This window comes from Archocentrus centrarchus, chromosome 21, assembly GCF_007364275.1.
Source record: "Archocentrus centrarchus isolate MPI-CPG fArcCen1 chromosome 21, fArcCen1, whole genome shotgun sequence".
NCBI lineage: Eukaryota > Metazoa > Chordata > Actinopteri > Cichliformes > Cichlidae > Archocentrus > Archocentrus centrarchus.
In genome coordinates this window covers 30417909-30443725 of record NC_044366.1, presented here as the reverse complement: position 1 = coordinate 30443725, position 25817 = coordinate 30417909, and the positions used below count along the sequence as shown (strand labels likewise).

Here is a 25817-nt window from a genome sequence, read left to right as displayed (position 1 = left end):
TTTCCATACCAAAAGGAGTTTGACTCGACCCCAGGCCACGTGGCTGACCACCAGCCTGCTAATTTTTCAGGCTCACTCTATGTAGGGCTGTCATTATGTGTGTGTGTGTGTGTGTGTGTGTATTGCTAGTGTTCTTCCGCAGATATAGATGAGCCACTATTTCAACCCTACCCATCAGAGCTGGTCTTCCAGAATTTCAGTGCTGGACAGACCTACAACTTAAAGCTGTACCTCCTCAACAACGACAAGGTATGTTACTCAATAAGAGAGATGAAGAGCAAATTATTTTGAAAACAACATGACTCTCGAGCTGATATTTGAATCAAAAATAGCTGTGAAACAAAACAACGTAGAAAAAAGAGACAATGTTATGTGTGGAGTCAGGTTGTGTGTCTGGATTGGAAAATGATCAGAAAAGGTCTTGGCTGATTGGAGGAGAGCTGTACAAGACACCATCAAGCAATGATTAATAAATCATCACTAGCTTTGTGTTGGGTTTTTGCAATTTTTGAAAGTTTCTGTAATATTTTTTGTTAAGGTTTCACGGCACGTGAAGCTGGAGCAGCAGGGCTCCGACTATTTCAGCGTTGTTGGTCCAAGTGATGGACGTAGCAACATTGCACCGGGAATGTGTGCCATGTTCAAAGTCTCCTTCACCCCACATGATAACAAGGTGCAGGACATATTTTTATTTGACTGGGCCATTCAGTGGTTACACTGAGAAGGCCAGAATCAGGCAACAAAATACAATGTGATAATAATAACCTCATATAGCCTCATATACCCTCAAATAGCCCTGCTCAGAGCCAGAATCTTAAGGGTTAAGGCTCAATATGATGTTACACTAATGCATTCATTTTGGTCTTTGTTTATTGTTCATAGCTGAAAATACTTAAACAATAGCTGAACCGCTCATAATCAGAATGTCTGTTGGTATTTGTGTGTCCACATTTAGGACAAAGCTCCACAGGCTGGCAGCACAAAATTATTTATCAAGTGCTTGAATAAAGTATATGGAGTTTGTGTGTTTGCAACAACCTCTTCACTTTGTCTATACAGGACTACCACCATAGACTTGTTTGTGTGACGGAGAGGGAAAAGTTTGAGATTCCAGTCCGGGCCATTGGGCCACGTGCCATTCTTGACTTTCGAGACAAGATTGACTTGCCAGTCTGTCCCGTGAAAGCTTCAACTGAGAAAACTCAGCTTGTTTCCAATATAGGAAACAGCAAGGCCAAGTTCATGCTCTACACAAAGAGGTGAGAGTCAACACAAGAAGGGCTCATGTCTGCAGGTTATTGTACAGCACATTTATTCTTGTACCCCTCCTACACCCCAGCCCACCACTGAGCCAGATGTGGAATTCAGTGGAGTCCACAATCACAAGTGAACATAAGACATTTTGCTCACCAGCTTATCAAGAATACCATAATGGAGCTTGGGCATGCCTTTAATTAGACTTTACAGTAATTACTGTTGATTCCAATGAATGTTTTCTTGAACATTTGGGTTTCCTGTGCTGGGTTCTAAAACACTAACCTATAATTCCAGGCCATTTTCTGTGACACCTGAGTTTGGGACCCTTGATGTAGGTGAGAGCATGCAGGTGACTGTGTTTTTCCACCCAATGGAGGTAGGAGACCACAGGCAGGATTTGCTGCTGCACTACCACACTGGTAAGGAAACAGAATCGTATCCGTGTTCTCCATCCCCACATTAGTTTCTTCTGTTTTCTTTTTGCTTCTTGTGCATGGTCAAATGTTTCTATGTATCTGTGAATATAAGATGTAGCAGACGAGTACATATGAACAAGGTGCTTACGAGAGGAGCGTGTGTGTGTGTGTTTTTGTCTGACTGTGAAGTCAAAGGTGACATATGTAGGTGACAACAGTGATAAGAAGAGAATATAGTCTGTCCTTAGGGAACAATGTTGTGATCATGGTGATAGTTCAGCTTGTGATGGTGCATCACAGTCACTGTGCAGAGTGGCTTTCTCTGAGGATTTGGTATCTCTCGTCTCACCTCTACTCTCTTTTGCAGTTCTGATTTCTAGTTACACCTTAATGGCTTTAGTGTACTGCACAAAGTAAGCTATCAGAATTTCAGTCTCATGTTGACTTTTAATTTTGCAGGACACTGCGAGATATCACTGAAAATGGGTCGTCTAGCTCTAACCTTTAGCAAATGACTAGACAAAACTAAAGTGGAGAAAAGCTGACCTGCACTGCTTTGAAAGAATCCCTAATTATCTCTTGTACCCAATACTTTGACACAGCTGCTCTGATTTAACAGTGTTGGGAATTACCAAAATCACTTCAAATTTTTCTGAAATGTTTAATCCACCAGTATGTGCCAGCTCTTTAATTGAAATGATATTTTTAATGCTAAGAAAGAGTTATTGCTGTTATTCATTCATTTTCAGATTTACTGATTTACAAAGTGGTTTTAATGTTTGAATGTTATGCTTGATTAATTTCTGACTTTCTGAAGTCCAGTATGGCAGCTCAAATTTGGGTTCAACAACATGAATTCAGTTTGTTATTTTCCTCATAAATAACAATAAGCCAGAAGTTTTAGTTTTGACAGATTCCTAAAATATTTCTGTATTCTTGTTTTTATGACAGGTGGTCTAATATATTTGTGAAACACTTTTTGTGACACTCTGAGAACCAGATATTAGCTCATAATAAGCATCACGATGTCTTGTGCTCAGGTGAAAATGTGTCCATTAGCCTGTATGGGTCCTGTGAGGAACTGAACATCCACCTTAAACCTGACTGCGTCTGGCTGGCAAATACTTATATCTCCCTGACCTCTACACGCACAGTGTCCCTCACCAACAGCGGTGACATCCCACTTCAGTACCGCTGGACTGTGTGGCCCAGCCAACATGAGGAGGACCTGAGCTCATTGAGGTATTTATGGATGCACATATTTTAATAAATGCAGAAGAGAAATTTGTTTGTCATAAGTTTGATCTGTATAAGTTTTTGTCTCTCTCTCTCTCTCTCTCTCATATGTACATATACATATATATATATGTGTGTGTAAAAGATTTAGACCATAGCATCCACAGTGCTGTGGTTCAAGCACAGCTCCATGCCAGGGGGCAAAAGTACAATCTATGTCCAATTCAGGGTACCAGGGGCACAAAAAACCTCAGGATACCAGCGGGCCCCACCTGAGGGTACCTTTTCCCCAGTAAAGCTGCCCTAACCCCACAGTGGAGGAGTGCCAGGCTCTGCGGCTGGATGTGTGGAGATTTTTACATGGCCAGAGCGCACCATTCGCGTATAAAGTGTGTGGTGAGAGGCCCTCCCTCCCATGGAGGCCATGCATGCAGGCTGGGGCTGTGAGAGCAAGCGGGGGGTGGGGGTGGGTGGGGGGGTTGAGACCCCTGCTGTACAGCAAGGCTGGCTTCTTCCTGTATAGTTTTCTTCTTGGTCTTCAGCACTCGGCAGGTGCTGTGAATTGGCTTTGATTAGGACAGTGGTGCAAACTATGGCTGAAAGGGGGTGTAAAAACTCTACACCGCACATGGGGGAAGTTTTCAGCACTTTATATATGCAGCAAGTAGAATTTCTTCTGTTTTGTGTTTGTTTTTTATCAGAGGTGCTCATCATGTTCTTGCTGTTGGACAGATCTTTGTTCTTCTCCTTGCCTCTTTTTCTCTCTAACACTGCTCATTCACTTCTTCTTGTACTTTTCACCTTCTCTCTCCCTGCCTCTCTCTAGGGAGGGCTCAGTGCCCGAGCCGAAGGAAGAAGGAGAACCAGAGCTTTTGCAGTGTGAGTCTGACCCCACAGGGATCCTCCCACTGCAGTCCAGAGCCCTGCAGGAATGCAGAAGCAAGGGTGCAAAGGAACACCTCTGGACTCTCTCACACGGCTGCATAACTGTGGAGCCTGCGGTGTGTTTGCCTTTTATCATTTTTCAGCATCATATGTTTTCATCACATGTATTTCCCTCTTGCCAAACTAACTACCTAAATGTATTTACCCTGCCCCTTGCTTCTTTTCCCTGAACTGCAGAGGCAACAACTTCTCTTCTAGTATGTCTGCATAATGTTAAACCTTTCTTACAGGGGACAAGAATCTGGTTCCTTGCCCAAGAGTGATTGAAATTTGTGGATATTTCTGTAGAATATTTCTTGCTGCATGCTGTGTCATCAAAGCTGTATTGTTGCTGTGAAAACAAAATGCTCAGCTCTGATGTTAAGTTTGTCACAAAGGTCAATTCTGTTGTTTCCATATAAGTCCTCTCTGATTCCTCAGTGACAGTAAAATCACAGATTATGGTACGTCTGTCCAGAAAGCTTTAGATAGGATGGCCTGTTCTGACACCACTGCCCCCAAAACTCAGCCCAGGTCCCTGAACAGAGAAAGAGAGGAGACAGACGACAGAGAGAGTGAGAGAGGATGGAAGTATTTCACTAAAATAATAATTCTTGTCTTCACATGGTTCAGGAGGGGGAAATATGGCCCAGCATGACAGCAACATTCAATGTCATCTTCAAGCCTGAGGAGGCCGGACTTTATCAAGACACCATATACCTCAATGTCACAGGTCAGTGCATGGCTGGATGAAAACAGTGCTCATTCATGTTCAGAAAATGACACCTGGTCCATTAACTCTATAACGCCAGGTGATCGCCGCTGAAGCGCCAGTTACTTGGCCTTACTAGTGGTGAACAGCTGGTTAAGACGTAGTGTATCACCATGGAGTCTGCTGATCAAAGGAACTTTGATCAGCCGGCTTCTTACCGTAACTCCGTGACCATTTGTCCTATCGGAAAAATTCAAATGGTTCCCGAAAACTCAGAAAATGCACTTGACAGCCATATGGGGGTATTACAGCATTTGTTGCCGAAGTCCATGAACGGCGGCACTTTTGAAGTATGCTGAGTTGCATTCAACACTTTCGGAGGTATAAGGTTACTATATCCTCAGGATGACTTTAATAACTTTAGTGATGATGCTTGGAAAATGTTGACATGTTAGTTACACAACTGGTGAGCAGATCTTAAATGTGTGTCCCAACAAATGTTCTGCTGAAAGCTTAGTTGTTTAAGAACACAGAAAAGGTTGTTGTGTGTGTGTGTGTGTGTGTGTGAGAGAGAGAGAGATCAGTCAGATTTAAGGTCAGAACATCATGAGCCAAAGGTTAGGGTAAAGGATGGATAATTTTTTTTCCACCTTGATTGCTTTAACTACTTCAAGCGGACACTACAGCCTTGCTGTAAACAGATAACTTTACGCTCTCATGAAAGAATATTGTTCCCTCTGTGAGTTAAAGCAGACAAACTTTAGATAGAGAAGTCTGTGTAGCAATTAACATTAACATATTTTGTATTGTGATTTCATATATCAATACTTTAAATTATAAGCATAGAAGCAACATTTACACTTTACATGCATAAAACCTGTGTGAGATGCGTTTCCTGCAATATGTGTTTTCCTTTTGGGGTCTTTAGCTTTATTATGACTCTTCCATCAAAGCTGTCTGTCCTTTTAGGACGTGAATCACGGTTACCCCTCACAGTCAAGGGTGAAGGCATGGGACCTCATCTTGTGCTCAACTATGACGGGCTGGATTTAAAAGACATGTTCATAGGGGAAAAATTTCGTCAAGAGGTAAGAAAAACCAAGCCACTGTGAACACTTGTATCCCTTTACAATTTTTATTGTTGGTACACTTCAACTCTGATCTAAAAAAATATCCAGGAAATAACATTGTATGATTTTTAATAATTAATTTGGATTTTATTGCGTGAAATAAGTATTTGATCACCTAACAAACAGCAACAATTCTGTCTCTCACAGACCTGTGAGCCCTCCTATTCTGCACTAATTACATGTATTAATTGCACCTGTTTGAACTTGTTACCTGTATAAAAGACACCTGTCCACAACTCAATTAATCACCCTCCAACCAAAGAGCTGTCTAAGGACACCAGGGACAAAATTATAGACCTGCACAAGGCTGGGATGGGCTACAGGACAATAGGCAAGCAGCTTGGTGAGAAGGCAACAACTGTTGGTGCAGTTATTAGAAAATGGAAGAAACACGAGCTGACTTGTGTTTCTTCCATGTCATTCTTCCTCACTGTGGTGCTCCATGCTAGATCTCACCTCGTGGGGTAAAGATGATTCTGAGAAAGGTTAGGAATCAGCCCAGAACTACACAAGGGGACCTGGTTAATGACCTGAAGAGAGCTGGGCCCACAATCTCAAAGATGACTGTTAGTAACATACTATGCTGTCGTGGATTAAAGTCCTGCAGGGCACGCAAGGTCGCCCAGCTCACACCAGCAAATATCAAGTCCCGTTTGAAGTTAGCCAATGAACCATCTGGATGATCCAGAGGAGAAGGTCATGTGGTCAGATGAGACCAAAATAGAGCTTTTTGGTATCAACTCCACTCTGAGTGTTTAGAGGAAGAAGGATGAGTACAACTGCAAGATCACCGTCCCAACTGTGAAGCATGGGGGTGGAAACGTCACACTTTGGGGGTGCTTTTCTGCAAAGGGGAGAGCACAACTGCACCGTATTGCAGGGATGCTGGATGGGGTCATGTATCGTGAGATTTTTGGCCAACAACCTCCTTCCCTCAGTAAGAGCATTGAAGATGGGTCGTGGCTGAGTCTTCCAGCGTGATGACCCAAAACACACAGCCAGGGCAACTAAGAGCAGCTCCGTAAGAAGCATTTCAAGGTCCTGGAGTGGCCTAGCCAGTCTCCAAACCTGACCTGTAATTGCAAACAGAGGTTTCTGTACCAAACATTAAGTTCTGCTTTTCTGTTGTATCAATACTTATTTCATGCAATAAACTGCAAATTAATTATTTAAAAAATCATACAATGTGATTTTTGGGATTCTTTTTTTTAGATTCAGTCTGTCACAGTTGAAGTTTACCAACGATAAAAATTACAGACCTCTTCATTCTTCATTAATGGGAAAACTTGCAAAATCAACTTTGTGCAACTTTGTGTGAGTTAACAACCTTGATGGGTGTAGTTTTATCCTGCATGGTGTTAGCTCCACCAATACACAAGCAAACAATATAAAATATCTTGTTTAAAAAAATTATGTGTAATGATTGACAGTTTTTCTTTTGCCAGTTTTAATGCTCAAATATTATCCTGACAGCATCTACCATTTTTTTATCTATTTATCAGCTCCATAAAACAGCGTCTGCATTTAGATGATCATTGTTGAGTATTTGCTCTTCAATTTAAGACCTTTAAAATCTAAACAAACCAAAGTGTTCATACATAAATGAACTCATTCTCTTCTATGTTGAGTCTTGTGATAATACATAGTTTGTATTAAAACTGCTATTATTTGACTGTGGGGCTCATACAAGAAATCTTTCTTGTCCAGTTGTGGTTGTCCAACAAAGGGCCAATTGACGCCCCTTTTAGGTGGTCAAGTCCTGACAGCACTTTTGGCCGCTGCTTCTCCTTCAGTCCTGAAGAAGGTGTCGTTCCCTCTGGGGCCTGCCAGATTGTGGAAGTATCTTTCCGCAGCTCCATCTTGGGTTCATTCTCTGAGGTCTTGCTCCTAACTGTGGCAGGACAGCCTCAACCCCTTACCTTCACTGTCAGGTAAAGCTGGCAAGCAATGGTCTGCTAGGACATTTACACATAACAAAGCACACTTAAAGACTGACCCATGACCCACGGGTCCTTTACGCTCTCTTGACATATTTTCAAATCCTTCATCTTGTCGTTCCTAAGGTTTCAAGGTTTCCTTGTCTTTTTTGTTTTTAGGGGTTCCGTCATTTGTCCCACGATCCACTTCAGTGTTTCAGAGCTGAATTTTGGGGACGTAGCCTTTGGTACATTACATTCAGTCTTGTAGTTCTGATATATTTTTGTAGCATAGATCCAGTTAATCATGACATTCAGAAAAAATGTGACTCATCTTAATATTTTTGCATTTTCTCATATTGGCTTCTTTATCTCTCTGCACAGGTTTCCCAGTAACATTAATTTGTACCCTCTTCAACTCTTCTTTTGTGTCCGTGAACTTCGCCCTGCGTGTCCTGGGAGACGGGTTGGGTTCTCCTAGCATTAGCTCATTCGAACAGGTTTCTGATGAGTCACGAAAAAATTGGCAGGGTCATACTGCTAGAGATCTTCATCCATGCCCTGCAGAGTTCACGGTCAGCCCAGCAGCAGGATCAGTGCGTAGCGTGTCCGATGAAGACATTAAGGTACAGTTAATTAACACCATCACCACTACTGACAAAATATTCCTGTTTTCATGTAATGCAATTGTATATAGAGTAGTATAATAGTATATATAAATGACATGACTTATGTATAGAAGAAAAATATTATGGTGAATCTTGACTGATTAATGAATCTTGAGTGATGAGTAAACAACAATACACTGGCAAAAACAGTGTTAACAGTTATTGAGAAATTAAACAAATCAGAGATCTTCTAGGATATCGGTTAATAGAATGGTTTAGAGTAACAATGTAGCCAACAGTTTTTCATGGGCATTACGTGATTACAGCATGAACACAGCACAGATCTGGTTAGCAGTTTATGTTTTGATAAAAATGTGCTTCCTTGTGGTTTAGCAGTCAGAGATAAAACACATCCACCAAAGCAGGTTTCTCTGTCTAACTTAATCTTTCTCAGACTTGCTGTGCTTACATAAACACCTACTAAAGTGCATATAGTTAGGTTCATAAGAATTGGGACAGTGACAGAGTTTTTGTAATTAGCTTCTGTATACCACCATCACAGCATGTTTTAAGTCAAACAATCAAGATGTGATTGAAGTGCAGACTTCCAGCTTTAATTCAAGGATTATTTAGGAATTACAGCCATTTCAGTCTCCCATTTTGAGAGGCTCAAAAGTGATTGGATTATTAAAAAGCAGTTTGATGGTTATTCACTTCCTACTTCCTCCTTGACAGATTAACAGGTCAAAGATGTGGAATTAAGTCCAAGTTTTGAACTTGTAGTTTGTAGGTTTTCATTGGAGCTCTCATTATGATATAAAAAGAAATACTGATCCAAGTGAAGGAGGCCATCATTAAGCTGAATAAACAAAATAAACAGTGAGTGATAAAAATTTAGGAGTGGCCATGCAGATGCAGGGTACCTCTTTAAAGCTGAACATTGTTAACTGTTATTTCTTTACCTTTTAATTTTAGACGCTGGTGTCCTGTGTATGTATTGCTCTTTTTGTTGTCATGTCGTATGTGTGTGTGGTGTATGTGCAGGTGACGCTGTGTTCCAACACACTCAGGACATACAGGCTGGCACTGGTGGTGGATGTTGAAGGGGTCGGGGAGGGAATTCTGACTCTTCCTATAAAAGCGAGGTTAGACATATTTTTTATGAATCAGTTCTAATGAATGGAGTTTTGGCATGATGCAGTGAGGTTACATTGTCTTGCTGTTTTTCTCTTGCTCGTCTGACTTGCTGTTTTTCTCTGTGTTGATAGGTGTGTTGTGCCTCAGATTGTAGTGGAGACTCCAATGCTGGATTTTCAAAGGTGTTTCCTCAATCACGCCTATGAACAGCGAGTGCGGCTGACCAACCCCAGCAGTTTGCCTGCCTGCTACGGCATGCTTGATCAGGTTGGACAGAGCTCTGCGGCGACAAAAAACTGTGCCTGGATTTAACTTTTCGTTGAGTCGGCTCAACATTTTTTTAGGAGTTACTTTGACATAACTCAAGACTCAAGTAAACTTAAAAAAAAACTAATTTGTTCAGAAAATCCAACTGAAAAAGATTGTTTAAAACCAACAATAGAAGCATTTTCTTTTATTTAGTGTTCATGTTCCCAGTTCATGATTCTGGTGTCAACAAGATGTTTTTCAGCCAGAAAACTGCTGCTCAGTGGACATCGTCTCTTTTTTGGACCAATCTCTGTAAACCCTGTAGATGGTTGTGAGGGACAATCTTAATAGATCAGCAGTTTTTGAAATATTCAGACCAGCCTATCTGGCACCAACAAGTGCACCACGTTCAAAGTCACTTAAATCACCTTTCTTCCCCATTCTGATGCTCACTTCAAACTTCAGTAGGTTTTCTTGTCCGTCTACAGTACATGCCCAGATGCATTGAGCTGCTGCCATGATTAACTGATTAGACATTTGTGATAATGTGCAACTGAACCAGCATACCTAATAAAGTGGCTGGTGAGTGTGATACTACAACCTTTACATTGGGTAGGGATAGTTTTGTCGATTGTATGAAGAGAGTGGTGTTCTTAGTGTTCATATACAGTATGCATAAACAACAATTTCAACACAATTTCAGTCAGGATATTTCATGATCAGGAGCAGTAAGTTATCAAAAAAATCTTAATTTGAGGCTCATGTTGGAGAGGCATTTAAAGTCCTTCCTGAAGCAAATCTTATCACTCTGCATCCATCTTGGTTACACCTCCAAGTGGTTATTTTGCTTTGATTTTGAAGCCCTATCTAAATGAAAAAGGTAAAATTTTAAATGCATTTCTTCATGTATAGAAGCACAACTCAAATCAGATCAAACAAAGCTTTAGAAAGGATGTATTTTCATTGAAAATTAGGTTTAAAAGTCTTTTTAAGCCACAAGATCAACATCTCTGGCTCCTCCTGTTATAGCATTTTTAAAAAATGCCATGCAAAATGTTCTGGATGCTGGAAGCCAGGAAAAAATGATAAGTACACTAATCTACATCTTAACCATGATAATAAGTAGACATGCCTACCACCACACTGTTGAAACTGCCATAAAACCTAACAGCATAAAGCCTCATTTGCATATAAATCAGTGATGATACTATGCTGGGTTTCTGTTTTTAGTCACCAATTTTTCATCCCGTGCACTGAGGCAAGTTACATAAATATATGCAGTGTCAGATCTGCACGCTGACATTAAAACATATCATTTGTTTTGGTGTCCCTGTTTTCAGGAATATGAGGAGAATCCATCACTGCTTTTAGGCAGTTCTGCACCCAGAGGAGTGATTCATCCAGGCAGCTCAGAGGAGCTTCCCGTGCGTCTCCTAGCTAAGGCCGTTGGAATACTGCATCGCTCTCTGCGTATTGCTGTGTTTGGCAGCCTCCAGCCACCCCTGGTCAGTGGAAGTCTTTGTGTGGGAATGCAAGTTAAATTTATGTGCGTGTCTGAATACAGATAGTATTTATTCTCTAATCCACCTTTATTTCTCTTCTGTTCCAGGAGGTGGCCTTGTCATGTATTGGCCGAGGACCATTAGTTGACATCCGCAGCACAGAGCTACACTTTGGAAAAATTCCCGTTCTGACGGACATCGCCAAAACCCTGGTCCTGTCAAATCGGTCACCTGTTCCAGCTCGCTTTACTACTCCAATGGTACAGACACTCACCTAAGAAAACACAAATAGCGTGTGGCATTAGGCAGGCACATATGAAAAATGTATTCAAAAACACAAAAACAAAGCTGTTGTTTCATGATTTAAAATAAAGGAAAAATACAACAAATACAACTTTGCATGTTCTCACATGTAGAAGTTTGATCCTTTGGGAGCATAAAATAAATGATCCAAGTTTAGATGTTCTACAGGAAAAGTTTCTCCTCTGACTCTCAGGTATCAGTTGATAAAATAACATTACATCTCACTCAGCTGTCTGGGAGAAAGACACACAAATAGATGAGAGAAAATCGTGGAGGTACTCAAACTAGCTTGTCATTGAAATGGCCGTCTGTGAGAATGGCTTCATCTGTTCTATCCTACACAGTGTGAGAACATGCAGGCAGCCAGAGAAGAATAGTATGAGAGCACCACAGCCTGCACACGAACACATCTGCTTTCCTGGAAAATCTCTTGTTTTGTTTTTTTTTTGTTTTGTTGAGAATTTTAAAATGTTTTGTCTTACTATATATCAGGCAACTCAGGGATCTCATGCTGCATTGAAATGTTGATGTGATTATTCAGCTAGATAATACACATCTGTCTCTCAAAGTCCACACATAGCAAGAATCTCAGTAACTTTGTGCAGTGATAGAAAATGCTCTCACAGGAGAGATGCTTTCATCACATTTCAGTGCTGGAACGTCCTGTTGGAGCTGCCTCAGTTTTTTCCTGTGGGAACACCTCAGCTCATCATCTTCACAAATTGACTCGGATTATGTTTCTGTTTCCTCAGATCAGAAAGTCTTTTTGGCGTGTTGAGCCCAGGGAGGGGGAGGTGCCACCAGGGAGCCAGGTGGAGCTCAAGGTTGTGGTGCACCTGAAGGACACGATTCAGTTCAAGGGCAAGTTAGAGGTTTCCATTCAGGATAGTCAGACCCTCACTGTCCTCCTGTCTGCCACTGGCACTGGCACTACAATTGTCAGTGACAGGCCTTTTGGTCCCAGCCTTGACCTAGGCACGCACTTCAGGTAGAGCTGAACTTTGACTTGTTATTAATTCACGTTGTAGATTTGAATGATATGACTGACAATCATTCCATTTTATAAGCCATGAACCATACCAGTACCACTTCAAGCTCTCCAACCATGGCAAGAGAGTACACCGGATGTACTGGAAGATCGATACCTCACAGCCCACCACAAAAGCCCACAAAGGCGGCAGCTTGCCCAACCAAAGCTTCCTACCTCCTATCTCCACTCCTAAACAGAGAGATGATCCAAGGCTTGGATCTTTAGTCCCTTCCAGCAGGGAGAAGTCGGTGGTCAGCCTCAGTCCATCTCGTCTGGAGCTTTTTCCAGGCTGCTCCGCTGACATGGTGCTGACAGTGTCTTCACACTCCCCTAAGGTGAAATTGTTCATTTGCAGGCCTTAAAGTGAATAATCTCAAGCTTTGAGGTTCATTATCACAGCCAGTATATGCATGCATTAAAGTACACTATGCAGTATAGTATGGAGTACACGTAGTGTATGTTTCTTTTTGCCTTCCCAGGTTGTGCGTGAGCGTCTGGTGTGCTACGCTGTTGTTGGTCAGCAGAGCTGTCAGGAGAAGATCATGTCTGTAGATGTTACTTGTCGCCTTGTGGCTCCACTGCTCAGCATTTCCTCAAAGTGGCTGAACTTCTATACAGAGAAGGTGAGTCAAAAAATCATTAAATAACAAACAGTTCATGGGTTGTTTTTTGCTGTTTGGCTTCTGTTTCCTTTTTGTGTTCTCTTAATTTTAGTTAAACTCTATCCATTTCTATTGCTGTTGTACTTTATTAAAAATTACTAAATAAAGAGTTTTAAAAAAATAACAAACAGTTTATGATCTAGAATAAATGTTTTTGTTTAATGCTATATGCTGTAATGCTTTGTTCTTAAGTATGTGAGGGTGGTGCAGGACATGCATGAGGACAGCAAGACAGAATACATGTGTGTGAAGGTAGATGAGTTTAAATACCTGGGGTCAACCACCCAAAGCAATGGACAACAGAGTGCTGGCAGAGTAGAGTGGGTGGAGACAATTCAGGGTTGATTTGTGACTGAAGGATCGCAGCAGGAGTGAAGGGGAAGGTTTATAAGATGGTAGTGAGACCTGCTATGCTGTATTGTTTGGAGATGCTGGGACTGACAAAAAGACAGGAGGCTGAGCTGGAGGTGACAGATTTGAAGATGTTCAGATTTTCATTGGGAGTGACCAGGATTATAAATTAGTTTGGAGACAAAGTTAGAGTGAAGGCTGAGATGGTGCAGAGGAGGGAGAGTGGATATACTGAACAGAGGATATTAACAATGGAGCTGCCAGGCAGGAGGAAAAGCTGAAAACCACAGGAAAGGGTCATGAATATAGAGAAGAAGGACATGCAGATACAGACGTGACAGAGGAGGATACTGGGGACAGGGTGAGATGGAGGCAGACGATCCACTGTGGCAAAGCCTAAAGTAGCAGCCAAATGAAGAAGATGATTGTAATGGTCTGTATTTTATATACATTATATTGCCAAAAGTTTTCATGCACCCATCCAACTCATTGAATTCAGGTGTTCCAGTCACTTCCATGGCACAGGTGTATAAATCAAGCACCTAGTCATGCAGACTGCTTCTACAAACAAGAACGAGTTGCTCTCAGGAGCTCAGTGAATTCCAGTTTGGTACTGTGATAGGATGATACCTGTGCAACAAGTCCAGTCATGATATTTCTTCAGTATTAAATATTCCACAGTCAGCTGTTAGTGGTATTTTAACAAAGTGGGAGTGACTGGGAATGACAGCAACTCAGCCACAGAGTGGTTGGCCATGTAAAAATCACAGAGTGGGGTCAGTGGATGCTGCACAGAAGTAATCAACTTTCTGCTGACAGAGTTAAACTGCAGCAGTTTCATTCTTGACCTTTGTTGTTGTTCACTTACTTAAAGATATTTTTATGTGTTACAGGTCAAAGGAGAGAATCTGCTGCCCCTATACGAGAAGCTGATTTTAAAGAACGTGTCCTCTCTGCCTTTATCCATGAAGCTCTCGCTCGTAGAACCTTTCTGTCTGTGTGAGGCCCCATCAGACCCTACTACAGCTACCACTAAGGTGCCCATTGTTGCTTGTTAGTTGTTTTCATTTTGAATTCTATGTATGATGCAGGATTTGTTTCATGATAGCTTTAAAACTCGTGGCCAGTCGCTGTGAAGCTAGAGATCAGAAGGATGTTTATATTTAAAAAGAAATCCTTCTGTCCTGTTGTAGAATTGCAGTAGATGCTTTGTGAAATGACGGTTTATCATCCAGATGTGAGGCCATGCTCTGAAAAACAAGTGTTCTTTCATTATTTTGATGCATTTACTGAAATGCATAATAGTGTTATAACTTGTGTCTGTATTTTTCCAGTCTGTGGTTTTAGGTGACAGATGTGAGGCTGAGTTGTGGGTATGCTTTAATCCAGCTTTCTGTAATGATCGAGTGTCACGAATTGTGGATGAGGTAATTAGGATGCAAATTTTTTCACAATTCTTATATTTTCTTTCACTTCTGCACTTTTGAGCTGTAGTAAAAATTAGATACATAAGAAAGAAGTTATTTGTGCCTTTGTTTTGGCTTTTTACTCATTTAAATTATCAAAACTATGTCTTGACTCAGCTATTGGATAAGCTTCTGCTTTAGTTAAAAGCCTGATGAGACTTAGTTACTAACTTTGTTAAAATATCCCTCTCTTCCTCGACATGTTTTCTAGTTTCTCAGAGTTAGTTACTTGGGACACCCACAGCAAGACGTGGTGGAGCTGCACGCTGAGGTCCACTACCCCAACCTCGACTTCTCCTCCACCACAGTAGATTTTGACTGTGTGTTAAACTGCACAAAGACTCACAAAGTAATCACCATGACCAACTGCTCCCCGCTGCCCGTATCATATTTCTGGGCTTTTCTGGATGACCACAGTAACATCAGGTATATTTACCCTGAATCTGTCCACACAGTATGACAACATTTGTTACATTTACAAAAACTCAAGTTTTCTTTCTACATACGTACAGGAAGGTGCTGTTTTGCCCTGCTGAAAAGTACAAGTTAGTTGTACTTTGTTTTTGAGTGTTTTTTTGCTCTGTTTTCTTAACAATCAGAAAAAGACTGAAGCTTAATTTACACAACATGTATTTTCCCAACATCAGCACATCCAAAGATTAGACAAAATTTACTAGTTTAGAATAAAAATGGGTCCAGTTGAAGGAGATGAAGGATTTTTGTGTTGTCTGTTAAGATGCTAAAAGGCAGTATCAATCAGTTTTCTTGCTTCTTCACTTAGAGAATTTTTCCTATTTGCCATTTATGGTTTTAATGCAGTTTTTCTGTTTGTGAGAAAAATACATATTTAGCTTTAGGAATTTTTTAATCCTATTATCTTTATCTTATAGAAAGTCAGAGATGCTGCAAGGAAAAAAGAAGCAGAAACTTCCAGAAGGTCAGACTGAAGAATGGAGGCCCTTGTCTGCAACTCTCTCACCTGCCGTTTCAGCTCCTCTGAGCCCTGTGCCTGTTGCAGATGCACACAGCAGCTCACAGTGTCCTGTGCGTGTGAAAGAGGTAAGAAAATAATTCCATGTAAACCAATTAGGATCTCTTTATGTTATTAAGACATTCTCACAGTTTAAATAATTGTTTTCTATTATCTAGAATCATGGGTAGATAAAAATGGGTATCATCTGCATAACAATGAAAATGGATGGTATGTCCTCTAATAATACTACCTAAGGGAAGCATCCATCCATTCACTTCTGCTTATCCTGTTCAGGGTCACGGGGTGGGGGGGCTAAAGCCTATCCCAGCTGACTTAGGGCGAGTGTAAATAGAATTGGTCCTAACACAGAACCCTGTGGAGCTCCATAATTAACCTTAGTGTGTGAAGAAGACTCCATATTTACATGAACGAATTAGAGTCTGTTAGATAAATATGACTCAAAGCACTGCGGCACAGTACCTTTAATACCTATGGTATGCTGTAATCTCTGTAATAAAATATTATGGACAACAGTATTGAACACCACACTGAGATTCATCAATGGAGTATTTTTTATTAATCAAATCTCATTTCATTCTTGTCCATGCATTGCAAAAGTTGTAAATTTATTGTCCAGTATCCCAGAAAAACAAAGGCATTTCTTATACATTGAGTGGGAAAATAAATAAATTGGAAGCAAGTTTTTTGTTTAAAGTCTTCAAAACATTGTGACTGAGTAAAAACTGAACAGTGGTTTCCCCTTTGTGTGTGTAGATATTTGATATCTTGCCAATACGTGGTCATCTACAACCTGGGGATCAGCAGGCAGCCACTTTCTCTTTCTATGGCCACGAAAATATCAGCAGAGAGGTGGTCGCAGAGTGCCATGTAGAGGAGGGGCCTATATATGAAATCATTCTCAGAGGACACGCATCAGAAATCAGCTACAGCCTTGACCCCACCCATTTGGACTTTGGTCAGCAGGTACGTATACAGGGCTCCTTAAGTTTAGCATATGGTGTCTTTATTGCTCAAGTGCTAAGTCTCAGATTTCAGTTCAGCAGCTTTACATCAGTATAGGAAGAACTGTGGGGATGCAGCAGTTTTAACAGGAAGTGCCAAAAATTTATGGATGGCTGCTAAATTTTTTTATGGGCAGCCACTTTAACATTAGATCATAAACAGAGGAGCTCTCATGTGACTCAGAGCTGGATGAGTAGTGAGAATTAGCATTTCATTATGAGGTGTAAAGAGTGCAAATCATTAATGATAATAGTGAGAATAAAAAAACAAACAAACCATGATCCAAAGCAGACTACCAGGCGAACGGCTATTGGACCACTCAGGAAGCAAGTTGGGGGTGGCTTCTGTGAAGGCCCAGGAGAGGGAAGAAGGGTCAAAAATTAATCTATGAAATAAAAAAAATGACACTGACTTTATGTGCACCTCTCAACTTAGTTTTGAACCCTTAAAAAGTTCCACTGTTGAAAGAGCTACATTTATCATGTTTCTAGGTCTGTATTAATATCATAAGTGGTTGCCATTTCACCTTGTTTATAAACACTATAAACACTGCTGAGAGGACATTGATGTTAAATATCTGTCATTTTTCCACACTTTGTACCTCCACTCTTTCTCTGAGAATGCAAACCATCTGGACCAGTTATCACTGACATTCAAAACAAGAACAAGTTCATGTTTGATTTGATTTGATTGCATTTTTGTATAAATCTCTTATCTCCTTTCTCATATTTTCATAACCTAATGTTGTAAATGACATTTAAAAAAAATCTAATTGTTTTTTCTACAGAATATACTTGGTCACTAGGTACAGTTCTTTGTTTGTCAAAAGCTGCTTAACATGATCATTAATAAAAATGAAGACACAGCTAACTTTTAAAAGCAGGCTGCTGTTGCTTCTCTCTTAATGTCTGTCCTTTCCTTCTAGCTTCTTCATTGTGTAGGGGAAGCTTATGTGACCCTCACAAATACTGGCAAACTGGGCTTTAACTACAGTGTACACCCTGAAAGAGAGGAGGAGGCTTATGAGAAAGAAGTGAGGCAGATGAAGGTCTTTGAACAACAGGCCCAGGTCACACCTGGTTGGCCCATGGTCATTCCTGCTCAGGTGAGTTTACCTTGGGACCGCTTCTGTTGTGGATGTTTAAGGTTATTTTATCACGAATAGGGATGTTTTTTACTTTATTTATTCGTGTGTGTGTGTGTGTGTGTGTGTCAGGGTTACCTTGATGCTGGTATGGTACAGGTGCTGCATGTACTCTACCTTCCGGGTATCCCTGAGGTGTTTAAGAAGAAGCTTCAGATGCAGGTGGCGTCCCTACCACTGCAGGAGATCACTCTGACTGGAGTCGGGGTGTTCCCCAGGATCAGCCTGGACTTGCCACGAAACCTGCGTATGCACAGTCATGCACTCATACACACAGATGCTCCAGCTCAGCTCAGTGAGCTAAAACATGAACATCTGCAGTGATTTAAAAATTGTCCTTTTCTATCAGATTAACTGAATGTTTATAATCAGACAAATAGGCTGAAACATAGTCAGTATAAATGAGGTGTTTTGCATGTAGACACATATGGTTATATCAGTTTACTACCATGTTGAAGAGCCTCATAAGTATGTAGTCAAACCGAATCATCCCCAGAATCTTATGTTACTCTGTTCTTCTTTTTAACCCAGTTTTACCAAAAAGCATCGAGCTTAATCGTCCAGCTGGTCTTCCTCATAATCGCACATTTGTGGTAGCAAACTGATGTCTTTATTCCTGCACTGTGATTTCTCTTCTAGCAGAGGAGTGCTACAGTGATGTGTTGCAGCAGGCCAGAGCAGCTGTGGAGGCAGATGGAGTCAAAGAGATGCTTACAAATGAAATTAATGTCGGGGTAGGAGCAACAACAGAGGCGACCTGCGTACACACAGCCAGTGACTTCATATTAGCATCACCTCACATTTTCCAAAATGTTGTGGTTGAAGATTAAGAAAGAAAACACTCTGCATGAATGTGCATGTTGTGGCCACATAGGGAATTAATGAGCATTTTTAGTGAACGCTAAGCACAAATAAAATCAGTTGTTCCAGAGGTATTTACAGTGATGAGGTGTGACTTAGTCCAAGCTGACAGAGAAGCAGGCTGCTTTCACCAACTGGGTCCTCACTGGTGATTAAAATTAGTTATTAAGTTGTAACAGTGTCTCTAATCAAATGTTCTACATTATAACTCATAAATTCCTTTATATTTAAACATATTTTCATAAAAATAATAGCTAAAATATTAGCTTTACATACAAAATGCAGTAGTTAATGTATTGTATTGCACTAGAGTTATTAAAGTAAAATTTATATTTTATTTATATTGAACTTTCAGTCTAGAAAATCAGCAAATATCCTAAATACAGATTTGATATCATATAACATGTGAATGCAATATCCACATCTTTTTGTCTCCATTGTAACTGTTTCCTTGATATTGGATGTCCCAAGGTCATGGATGTTATCTTTAAAGACCAGTTTCAGTTTATGTGATAAATTAAGTGACATGTTCATAAAAACAACTATTAAGATCTGTTTTGAGGTACTTATACTCACCAGTTCTGCTTTTGTACCATTCAAATACTTTTGGATAACTTTGGAGTGTTTTTATGCCGCCTTCTGTCTCCCTCTGCCCTCTTCTTTTCCCTCTTTTGTTTCTAGTATGAAGAGCTGCTTCAGATGGAAGTTGATAGATTGCTGGTCAGAGAAAATGCTCTTGCTGTGGCCGATAGCTTGCTGGAGTCTGAAGAACCAAAAGAATCCTTCAGAAAGTGGAACAAGCTTATAAAGTACATAAACACAACCACACACACCCACACTTTGGTGGAAGAGATTCACTGGACTGAAGAGAGATCTGTCTCAAAACTGTGTAATTCATTACTGACTCATATTTCAATGCGTGGTATTCTTTATTGAATGGTATTTGTGCAAAGTTGTGGCAGTCTGGTTATTTTCACTGAATTCTTTAGCTCGGCTGTTTGAAGAAAAAGTCGAGCTATTGTTGTAGCTACGACGTCAGCGGCGTTGGGCTCTGTTCCAAAAAACTTGAATGTTGGCCATAACCCAGAACGATGTGACCTAGTGTAACCATACAATTCTTTGTTAATATTGTTTACAATTATCTCCTGTCTGTCTGTTATTTTCATGTTTATTTATGTAGAATTCCACAAAATTCATTTGTCCATTTAGTTTATCTGACGTGTTTGGTGTGCAGAACCTCTTTTGTTGTTACCTTTTGTCCCCCTACGTTTATTTTTCTGGAACAACGCTCCTTTATTAGGAGCAGTTTTGCCTCTAACCGCCCCGTTTTCCTGCTGCATTTGGTGGGAGCGCAAATAAGTGGAGCCTCCCTCCAAAATACGTCGGTGGTCCAGCCTGTTTTAATTCAACACAACACAGAGAGAGAAAGAAGAAGGTTACACTAGGATGTTCAAATCCACCCCAGACATACATACTGTTCAAACCAGACCCCTCCTGTCTCCTACTGAAATCAAACCTAAAAACTCAAAACAAAATATTCTAAATTTATTATAAATAAATATTAAATTTAGCAAAGTTATAATACATACAGTCTAATCAGTTTTTTATTTTTTAAATAATTTAATGTATTACAATAATATTACTAAATTGTCAGACCTTGCTTGCTTGTGTTCAGTGTTTTATTCTTCTGGTTCTGTTTCAATCTGTCCTCAGGTTCCAGCTCCCAGAGTATCTTCTAGATTTTGGGTTTGTCATTCCTGGCAGAGTCGTCAGTCACGCTGTCAGAGTCACCAATATTGGATCAATACCCGTGTCTTTCCACGCCATTAGCAAACATCTTGGGAGCACAGGTAATGTAATACCTGCTCTTGTCCTGTGACATTTTCAGTTCCTCATCTCTCTCTCTCTCTCTCTCTCTCTCTCTCTCCAGCTGTCTTTTTTACAATATACAATATATTTTCCACATGGATTGATTTATAAATCAGAAGTGATTGTTTTTATGGGACAATACTGAAAAACAGAAGGTGGGCAGCCCTGTCAAAGTGTTATCTTCTGCGGTCTCTGGAGCTTGAAAAAGGCGACTGGACTTCTTTTTGTTTCTTGAAGACGTTTCACCTCTCATCCGAAAGGCTTCTTCAGTTCTCAACCAAATGGTGGAGAGACCCAGGTATTTAAACCCCTGGGGGCGTAGTCCCCTGGAGGTGGTTATGACCCTCTATTGATCATATGCGTGAACACGTGCCCAGGTGTGAAGGGGGCGTGGGTCATATTTAATCAGTGGTTTCAGTTGAAACCAATTTAGGACTCCGCTCCATTGTTTCCTGTGGCCTATTGAGGTCACTGGAACAAAGGTGTGAATGGGGGTTGAGACGTCTGGGAAGGGAGCTCAGGACAGCACTGTAAGCGGGGGAAAGTTGGTGACGTAATCCACCTCCTCTGTTCAATGATGGTTGTTCACAGTGGACATAGATGGCTTCTTTCACTCCTCTTTCAAACCATCTGTTTTCCCTGTCCAAAATGTGAACATTGGCATCCTCAAAAGAGTGCCCTTTTTCCTTCAGATGCAGATGTACTGCTGAATCTTGTCCTGTCACGGTGGCTCTTCTATGTTGTGCCATTCGTTTGTGAAGAGGCTGTTTGGTTTCACCAATGTAGAGGTCCGAGCACTCTTCACTGCACTGAACAGCATACACTACATCGCTGATCTTGTGTTTGGCGGGTTTCTCCTTGGGATGAACCAGTTTTTGTCTTAGGGTGTGACTTGGTTTGAAGTATACTGAGATGTCATGCTTGGAGAAAATTCTTCTGAGTTTCTCTGACAAGCCTGACACATATGGGATGACAATGTTGTTCCTCTTGTCCTTCCTATTCTCTGTAGTTTGTGTTTGGCCTTCATTCCTGTGCATCTTAGCTGATTTGATGAAGGCCCAGTTGGGGTAACCGCATGTTTTGAGGGCTTTCTTAATGTGTGTGTGTTCCTTATGCTTCCCTTCTGCCTTAGAGGGAACACTTTCCACACGGTGTTGTAGGGTCCTGATCACCCCAAGTTTGTGTTCCAGAGGGTGGTGGGAGTCAAAGAGGAGATACTGGTCTGTGTGTGTGGGCTTCCGGTAAACTTCAGTGTTGAGGCTTCCATCTTCCTCGATAAGCACCGCACAGTCCAGGAATGGTAACTTGTTATCTCTGGTGTCCTCCCTGGTAAAACGTATGTATTTATCCACTGAGTTGATGTGACGAGTGAAGGCTTCTACTTCTTGGGTTTTGATTTTGACCCAGGTGTCATCTACATATCTGTACCAGTGGCTAGGTGCCATCCCTTTGAAAGAACCAAGAGCTTTACTTTCCACTTCCTCCATGTAAAGGTTGGCTACAATGGGAGACACTGGGGAGCCCATGGCACATCCATGCTTCTGTCTGTAGAATCCATCATTGTATTTAAAATATGTTGTGGTAAGGCAGAGATCTAAAAGTGCACAAATCTGATCTGGGGTGAAGCTGGTTCTGTTCAGTAAGGAATCGTCTTCCTGTAGTCGTCTTCTGACGGTCTCCACTGCCTCAGTTGTGGGTATGCAAGTGAAAAGTGAAACCACATCAAAGGACACCATGGTTTAATCTGGATCCAGTACAAGATTCTGGACCTTGTTAGTAAAATCTGTAGAGTTTTCAATGTGGTGGGGTGTGATGCCAACAAGCGGTGATAAGATGGTGGCGAGGTGTTTGGAAATGTTGTAGGTGACCGAGTTTATACTGCTGATAATGGGTCGAAGTGGGACTCCTTCTTTGTGGATCTTTGGGAGTCCATAAATGCATGGAGTGGCTTCTCCAGGGTACAGGCGGTAGTAAGTGGGGCGGTCAATGGCTTTTTTCCTTTTCAAGTTGTTGCAGGCAGCAAACAACTTTTTTCTTGTAGTTGCTTGTGGGATCACGTCTCAAGACCTCATAAGTGTTGTTGTCACTGAGGAGTGTAGTAATTTTGTTGTGGTAATCCGATGAATTCAGCACAACCGTGCACCTCCCCTTGTCGGCTGGCAGTATGGTGATGTTTTGATCCTTGCTTAGGGCTGTGATGGCCTTCTTCTCCTGAATGGTGAGGTTGGATGGAGGAAGTCTTGCACTGGAGAGAGTGGCTGAAACTTTCATCCTGATCTGTTCTGCTTCAGGATGAGAAAGTTTGTTATTTCTTATAGCGGTTTCTGTTGCTGTGATGAGGTCTACTATAGGAAGCTGTTGTGGGGCTATGGCAAAGTTGAGTCCTTTGGCTAGCACATTTTCTTCTGGTTTGGTGAGGACCCTGTCTGATAGGTTCTTCACCCACTTTCCTTGGTTTCCATTGCTTATCGTGTCGTCCTGTTTGTTAACAGATGAATGGTATGCCTTGGTTTGCAGAGTTTGAAATTTACGTAGTTGTCTTTCCTTGCCTTTGATGTGTTGTGCGAGCTGGGCTTTGTCCACAAATGTAAAAACTTCTTCTGCGATGGTGTGAGGTAAGAGTGATGAGAGTTCCTGCTGAGTCTGGTGGATTTTGTTCTGGAGTGCATCTATGGTGAAATGGACCTGTCTTATCCTTTCACTTAAAAGGTGGTTCTGTGCTCTCCATAGAATTTGGTCAGCTCTATGTCCTTTTACTGTGGACCCAAGGTGCAAACTCTTGGGAACCAGTCTGGACTGTCTGCATCTCAAGTTGAAACGAAGGTGGTTCCTGTAGTCCGCTAGCTTTCTTGAGTCCCTTTCATACTCCCGCACCAATCGAAGGGTGTTCCTCCCAAAGTGCAAGGCAATATGTCTGTGTAGATTCTCAGTCATCCAGGTCATAGTAGTCTCTGGAGCTTGAAAAAAGGCGACTGGACTTCTTTTTGTTTCTTGAAGACGTTTCACCTCTCATCCGAAAGGCTTCTTCAGTTCTCAACCAAATGGTGGAGAGACCCAGGTATTTAAACCCCTGGGGGCGTAGTCCCCTGGAGGTGGTTATGACCCTCTATTGATCATGTGCGTGAACTCAACCCCCATTCACACCTTTGTTCCAGTGACCTCAATAGGCCACAGGAAACAATGGAGCGGAGTCCTAAATTGGTTTCAACTGAAACCACTGATTAAATATGACCCACGCCCCCTTCACACCTGGGCACATGTGTTCACGCACATGATCAATAGAGGGTCATAACCACCTCCAGGGGACTACGCCCCCAGGGGTTTAAATACCTGGGTCTCTCCACCATTTGGTTGAGAACTGAAGAAGCCTTTCGGATGAGAGGTGAAACGTCTTCAAGAAACAAAAAGAAGTCCAGTCGCCTTTTTCAAGCTCCAGAGACTACTATGACCTGGATGACTGAGAATCTACACAGACATGTTATCTTCTGCATTAGTGTGGAAAAATAAGGTATTTAAATAAAATAGTTACTTTGCAAATGATTAAATATTACAGTGAGATATTTGCATTCTGTCAAAGAAGAACTAACCAATAACCAGGGTTATTATAGTTAACGAAAACGAACGAAATAACGAAAACTGAAATTGAAAAAACATTGTCGTTAACTGAAATAAATAAAAACTAAAATTAAAAGGAAAAAACGATAACTAACTAAAACTGAAATGTGCGTTTAAAAACTAACATTATAGATAAAATGACCTTCCTTTTCTTGTTTGTCATTTTATTTAAAAACCTTGTGGATCATTTTCCGCTCTCCGAGTTTAAGCTGGGAGCGCCGTCGGGCAGCTGTGTGCGCGTGCTGCGCTCACGAGCTGGTCCACAAAGTAATGGCAGCGGTGCTGAGAAAGAGTCCCATGTGGAGTTTGAGTCCGATAATACAGATAGAAGAACGTCTTGTTGTGAATGATGACAAATTATGGAACACGTCTCAGTGAGGAAAAAACACCAACATCAAAGTCCACCTGAGAAGCGCACACAAGACAGCTACGGAAACCGCTCAAAAGATAACCATGAACTCTCCCCGGAAATACACCTGACGGGGGAAGAGACTTGAGGCTGACTTAACACGATTGAACATACAAGAGCGACTGTGGGGAACAACCAATGACGCTACGAGGACAAAGTAACAACACCGACAATATATACACAGCAGGTAATGGGCAAATGGGAAACAGCTGGGAGGGAAACACAGGAAGCAAAACTAAACCCAAAGCACAACGACCAAAAGACCTACCAAAATAAAACAGGAAATAATCTAACATGGTACACACTGGCTTGACACCCGGAGATACTGACACAGCGGGATAACGAACATAACACAGGGAGACAGAAACAGAGACCCCACAACAAAACAGAACCATACAAATGGAACAAAATCACTGGACCACCGGCCCAGGACCATGACCAGTTTTAGTTAGTTTTTTAAACTCACAATGCAGTTTTAGTTATTGTTTTTTCCTTTTAATTGTAGTTTTTATTTATTTCAGTTAATGACCATGTTTTTTCAATTTCAGTTTTTATTTCATTCGTTTTCATTAACTATAATAACCCTGAGTGACAGTTGCATCTAAAGAGGGATCACAAAAGCAGGACACAAGGTTACAACCAGGGTTATAATAGTTTTGGATTTTACATTATAGTTTAGTTTTAGTTAGTTTTTACTTTTTTTTCTCTAATTCAGTTAGTTTTAATTAGTTTTCAGAGTGGTTTTGCTCGTTTTTATTAGTTTTTATTTTTGGTTTCATGCTTAGTTTTAGTTAGTTTCAGTTAGTTTCAGTATTAGTTTTAGTATTTTCATACCTAATCAGGTGCAAGATTCAAGGCGCAAAAGTGACTATTGTGTAATGAAAACTTGACAAAAGATACAGTTTAAAGAAATATAGTCAACAACCAACTGTTCACAAGACATGCTAAATTTGTGTAATATTAAGGACACACATGAACATCAACAGGGAGAAACAAAGAAAAACATGAACTCCCAAACTCAATA

General features: G+C 41.0%; 1 protein-coding gene and 2 long non-coding RNA genes across 6 annotated transcripts in view; 1 reads left to right on the top strand and 2 right to left on the bottom strand.

The window, feature by feature from the left end:
• The window catches only part of LOC115800571 (hydrocephalus-inducing protein homolog), a 62127-nt gene that overhangs the window by 2270 nt on the left and 34040 nt on the right, over positions 1 to 25817 (top strand). For 2 of the 4 annotated variants that reach the window (XM_030758025.1, XM_030758023.1), the window contains exons 4-31: positions 130 to 249; positions 539 to 673; positions 1060 to 1259; positions 1552 to 1676; positions 2714 to 2915; positions 3736 to 3910; positions 4467 to 4566; positions 5515 to 5633; positions 7383 to 7606; positions 7772 to 7839; positions 7976 to 8217; positions 9244 to 9344; positions 9468 to 9603; positions 10926 to 11090; positions 11195 to 11347; positions 12143 to 12378; positions 12458 to 12755; positions 12900 to 13043; positions 14327 to 14470; positions 14768 to 14860; positions 15111 to 15325; positions 15790 to 15958; positions 16647 to 16856; positions 17821 to 18000; positions 18112 to 18286; positions 18679 to 18773; positions 19582 to 19709; positions 20614 to 20750. In XM_030758025.1, coding sequence (XP_030613885.1) covers positions 130 to 249; positions 539 to 673; positions 1060 to 1259; positions 1552 to 1676; positions 2714 to 2915; positions 3736 to 3910; positions 4467 to 4566; positions 5515 to 5633; positions 7383 to 7606; positions 7772 to 7839; positions 7976 to 8217; positions 9244 to 9344; positions 9468 to 9603; positions 10926 to 11090; positions 11195 to 11347; positions 12143 to 12378; positions 12458 to 12755; positions 12900 to 13043; positions 14327 to 14470; positions 14768 to 14860; positions 15111 to 15325; positions 15790 to 15958; positions 16647 to 16856; positions 17821 to 18000; positions 18112 to 18286; positions 18679 to 18773; positions 19582 to 19709; positions 20614 to 20750 — 4489 coding nt within the window. The remainder of the gene's footprint in view (positions 1 to 129; positions 250 to 538; positions 674 to 1059; positions 1260 to 1551; positions 1677 to 2713; positions 2916 to 3735; positions 3911 to 4466; positions 4567 to 5514; positions 5634 to 7382; positions 7607 to 7771; positions 7840 to 7975; positions 8218 to 9243; positions 9345 to 9467; positions 9604 to 10925; positions 11091 to 11194; positions 11348 to 12142; positions 12379 to 12457; positions 12756 to 12899; positions 13044 to 14326; positions 14471 to 14767; positions 14861 to 15110; positions 15326 to 15789; positions 15959 to 16646; positions 16857 to 17820; positions 18001 to 18111; positions 18287 to 18678; positions 18774 to 19581; positions 19710 to 20613; positions 20751 to 25817) is intronic. The other 2 variants (XM_030758024.1, XM_030758026.1) reach the window with 2 other exon arrangements.
• LOC115800572 (uncharacterized) lies at positions 9917 to 19175 on the bottom strand. The gene is made up of 4 exons (XR_004021687.1): positions 17172 to 19175; positions 15879 to 15941; positions 12595 to 13030; positions 9917 to 11361 (listed from the first exon to the last, which is right to left on the bottom strand). It is a non-coding gene; the product is annotated as an uncharacterized LOC115800572 (long non-coding RNA).
• Positions 19547 to 20753, bottom strand: LOC115800573 (uncharacterized). Its single transcript, XR_004021688.1, has 3 exons — positions 20557 to 20753; positions 20153 to 20295; positions 19547 to 19663 (listed from the first exon to the last, which is right to left on the bottom strand). It is a non-coding gene; the product is annotated as an uncharacterized LOC115800573 (long non-coding RNA).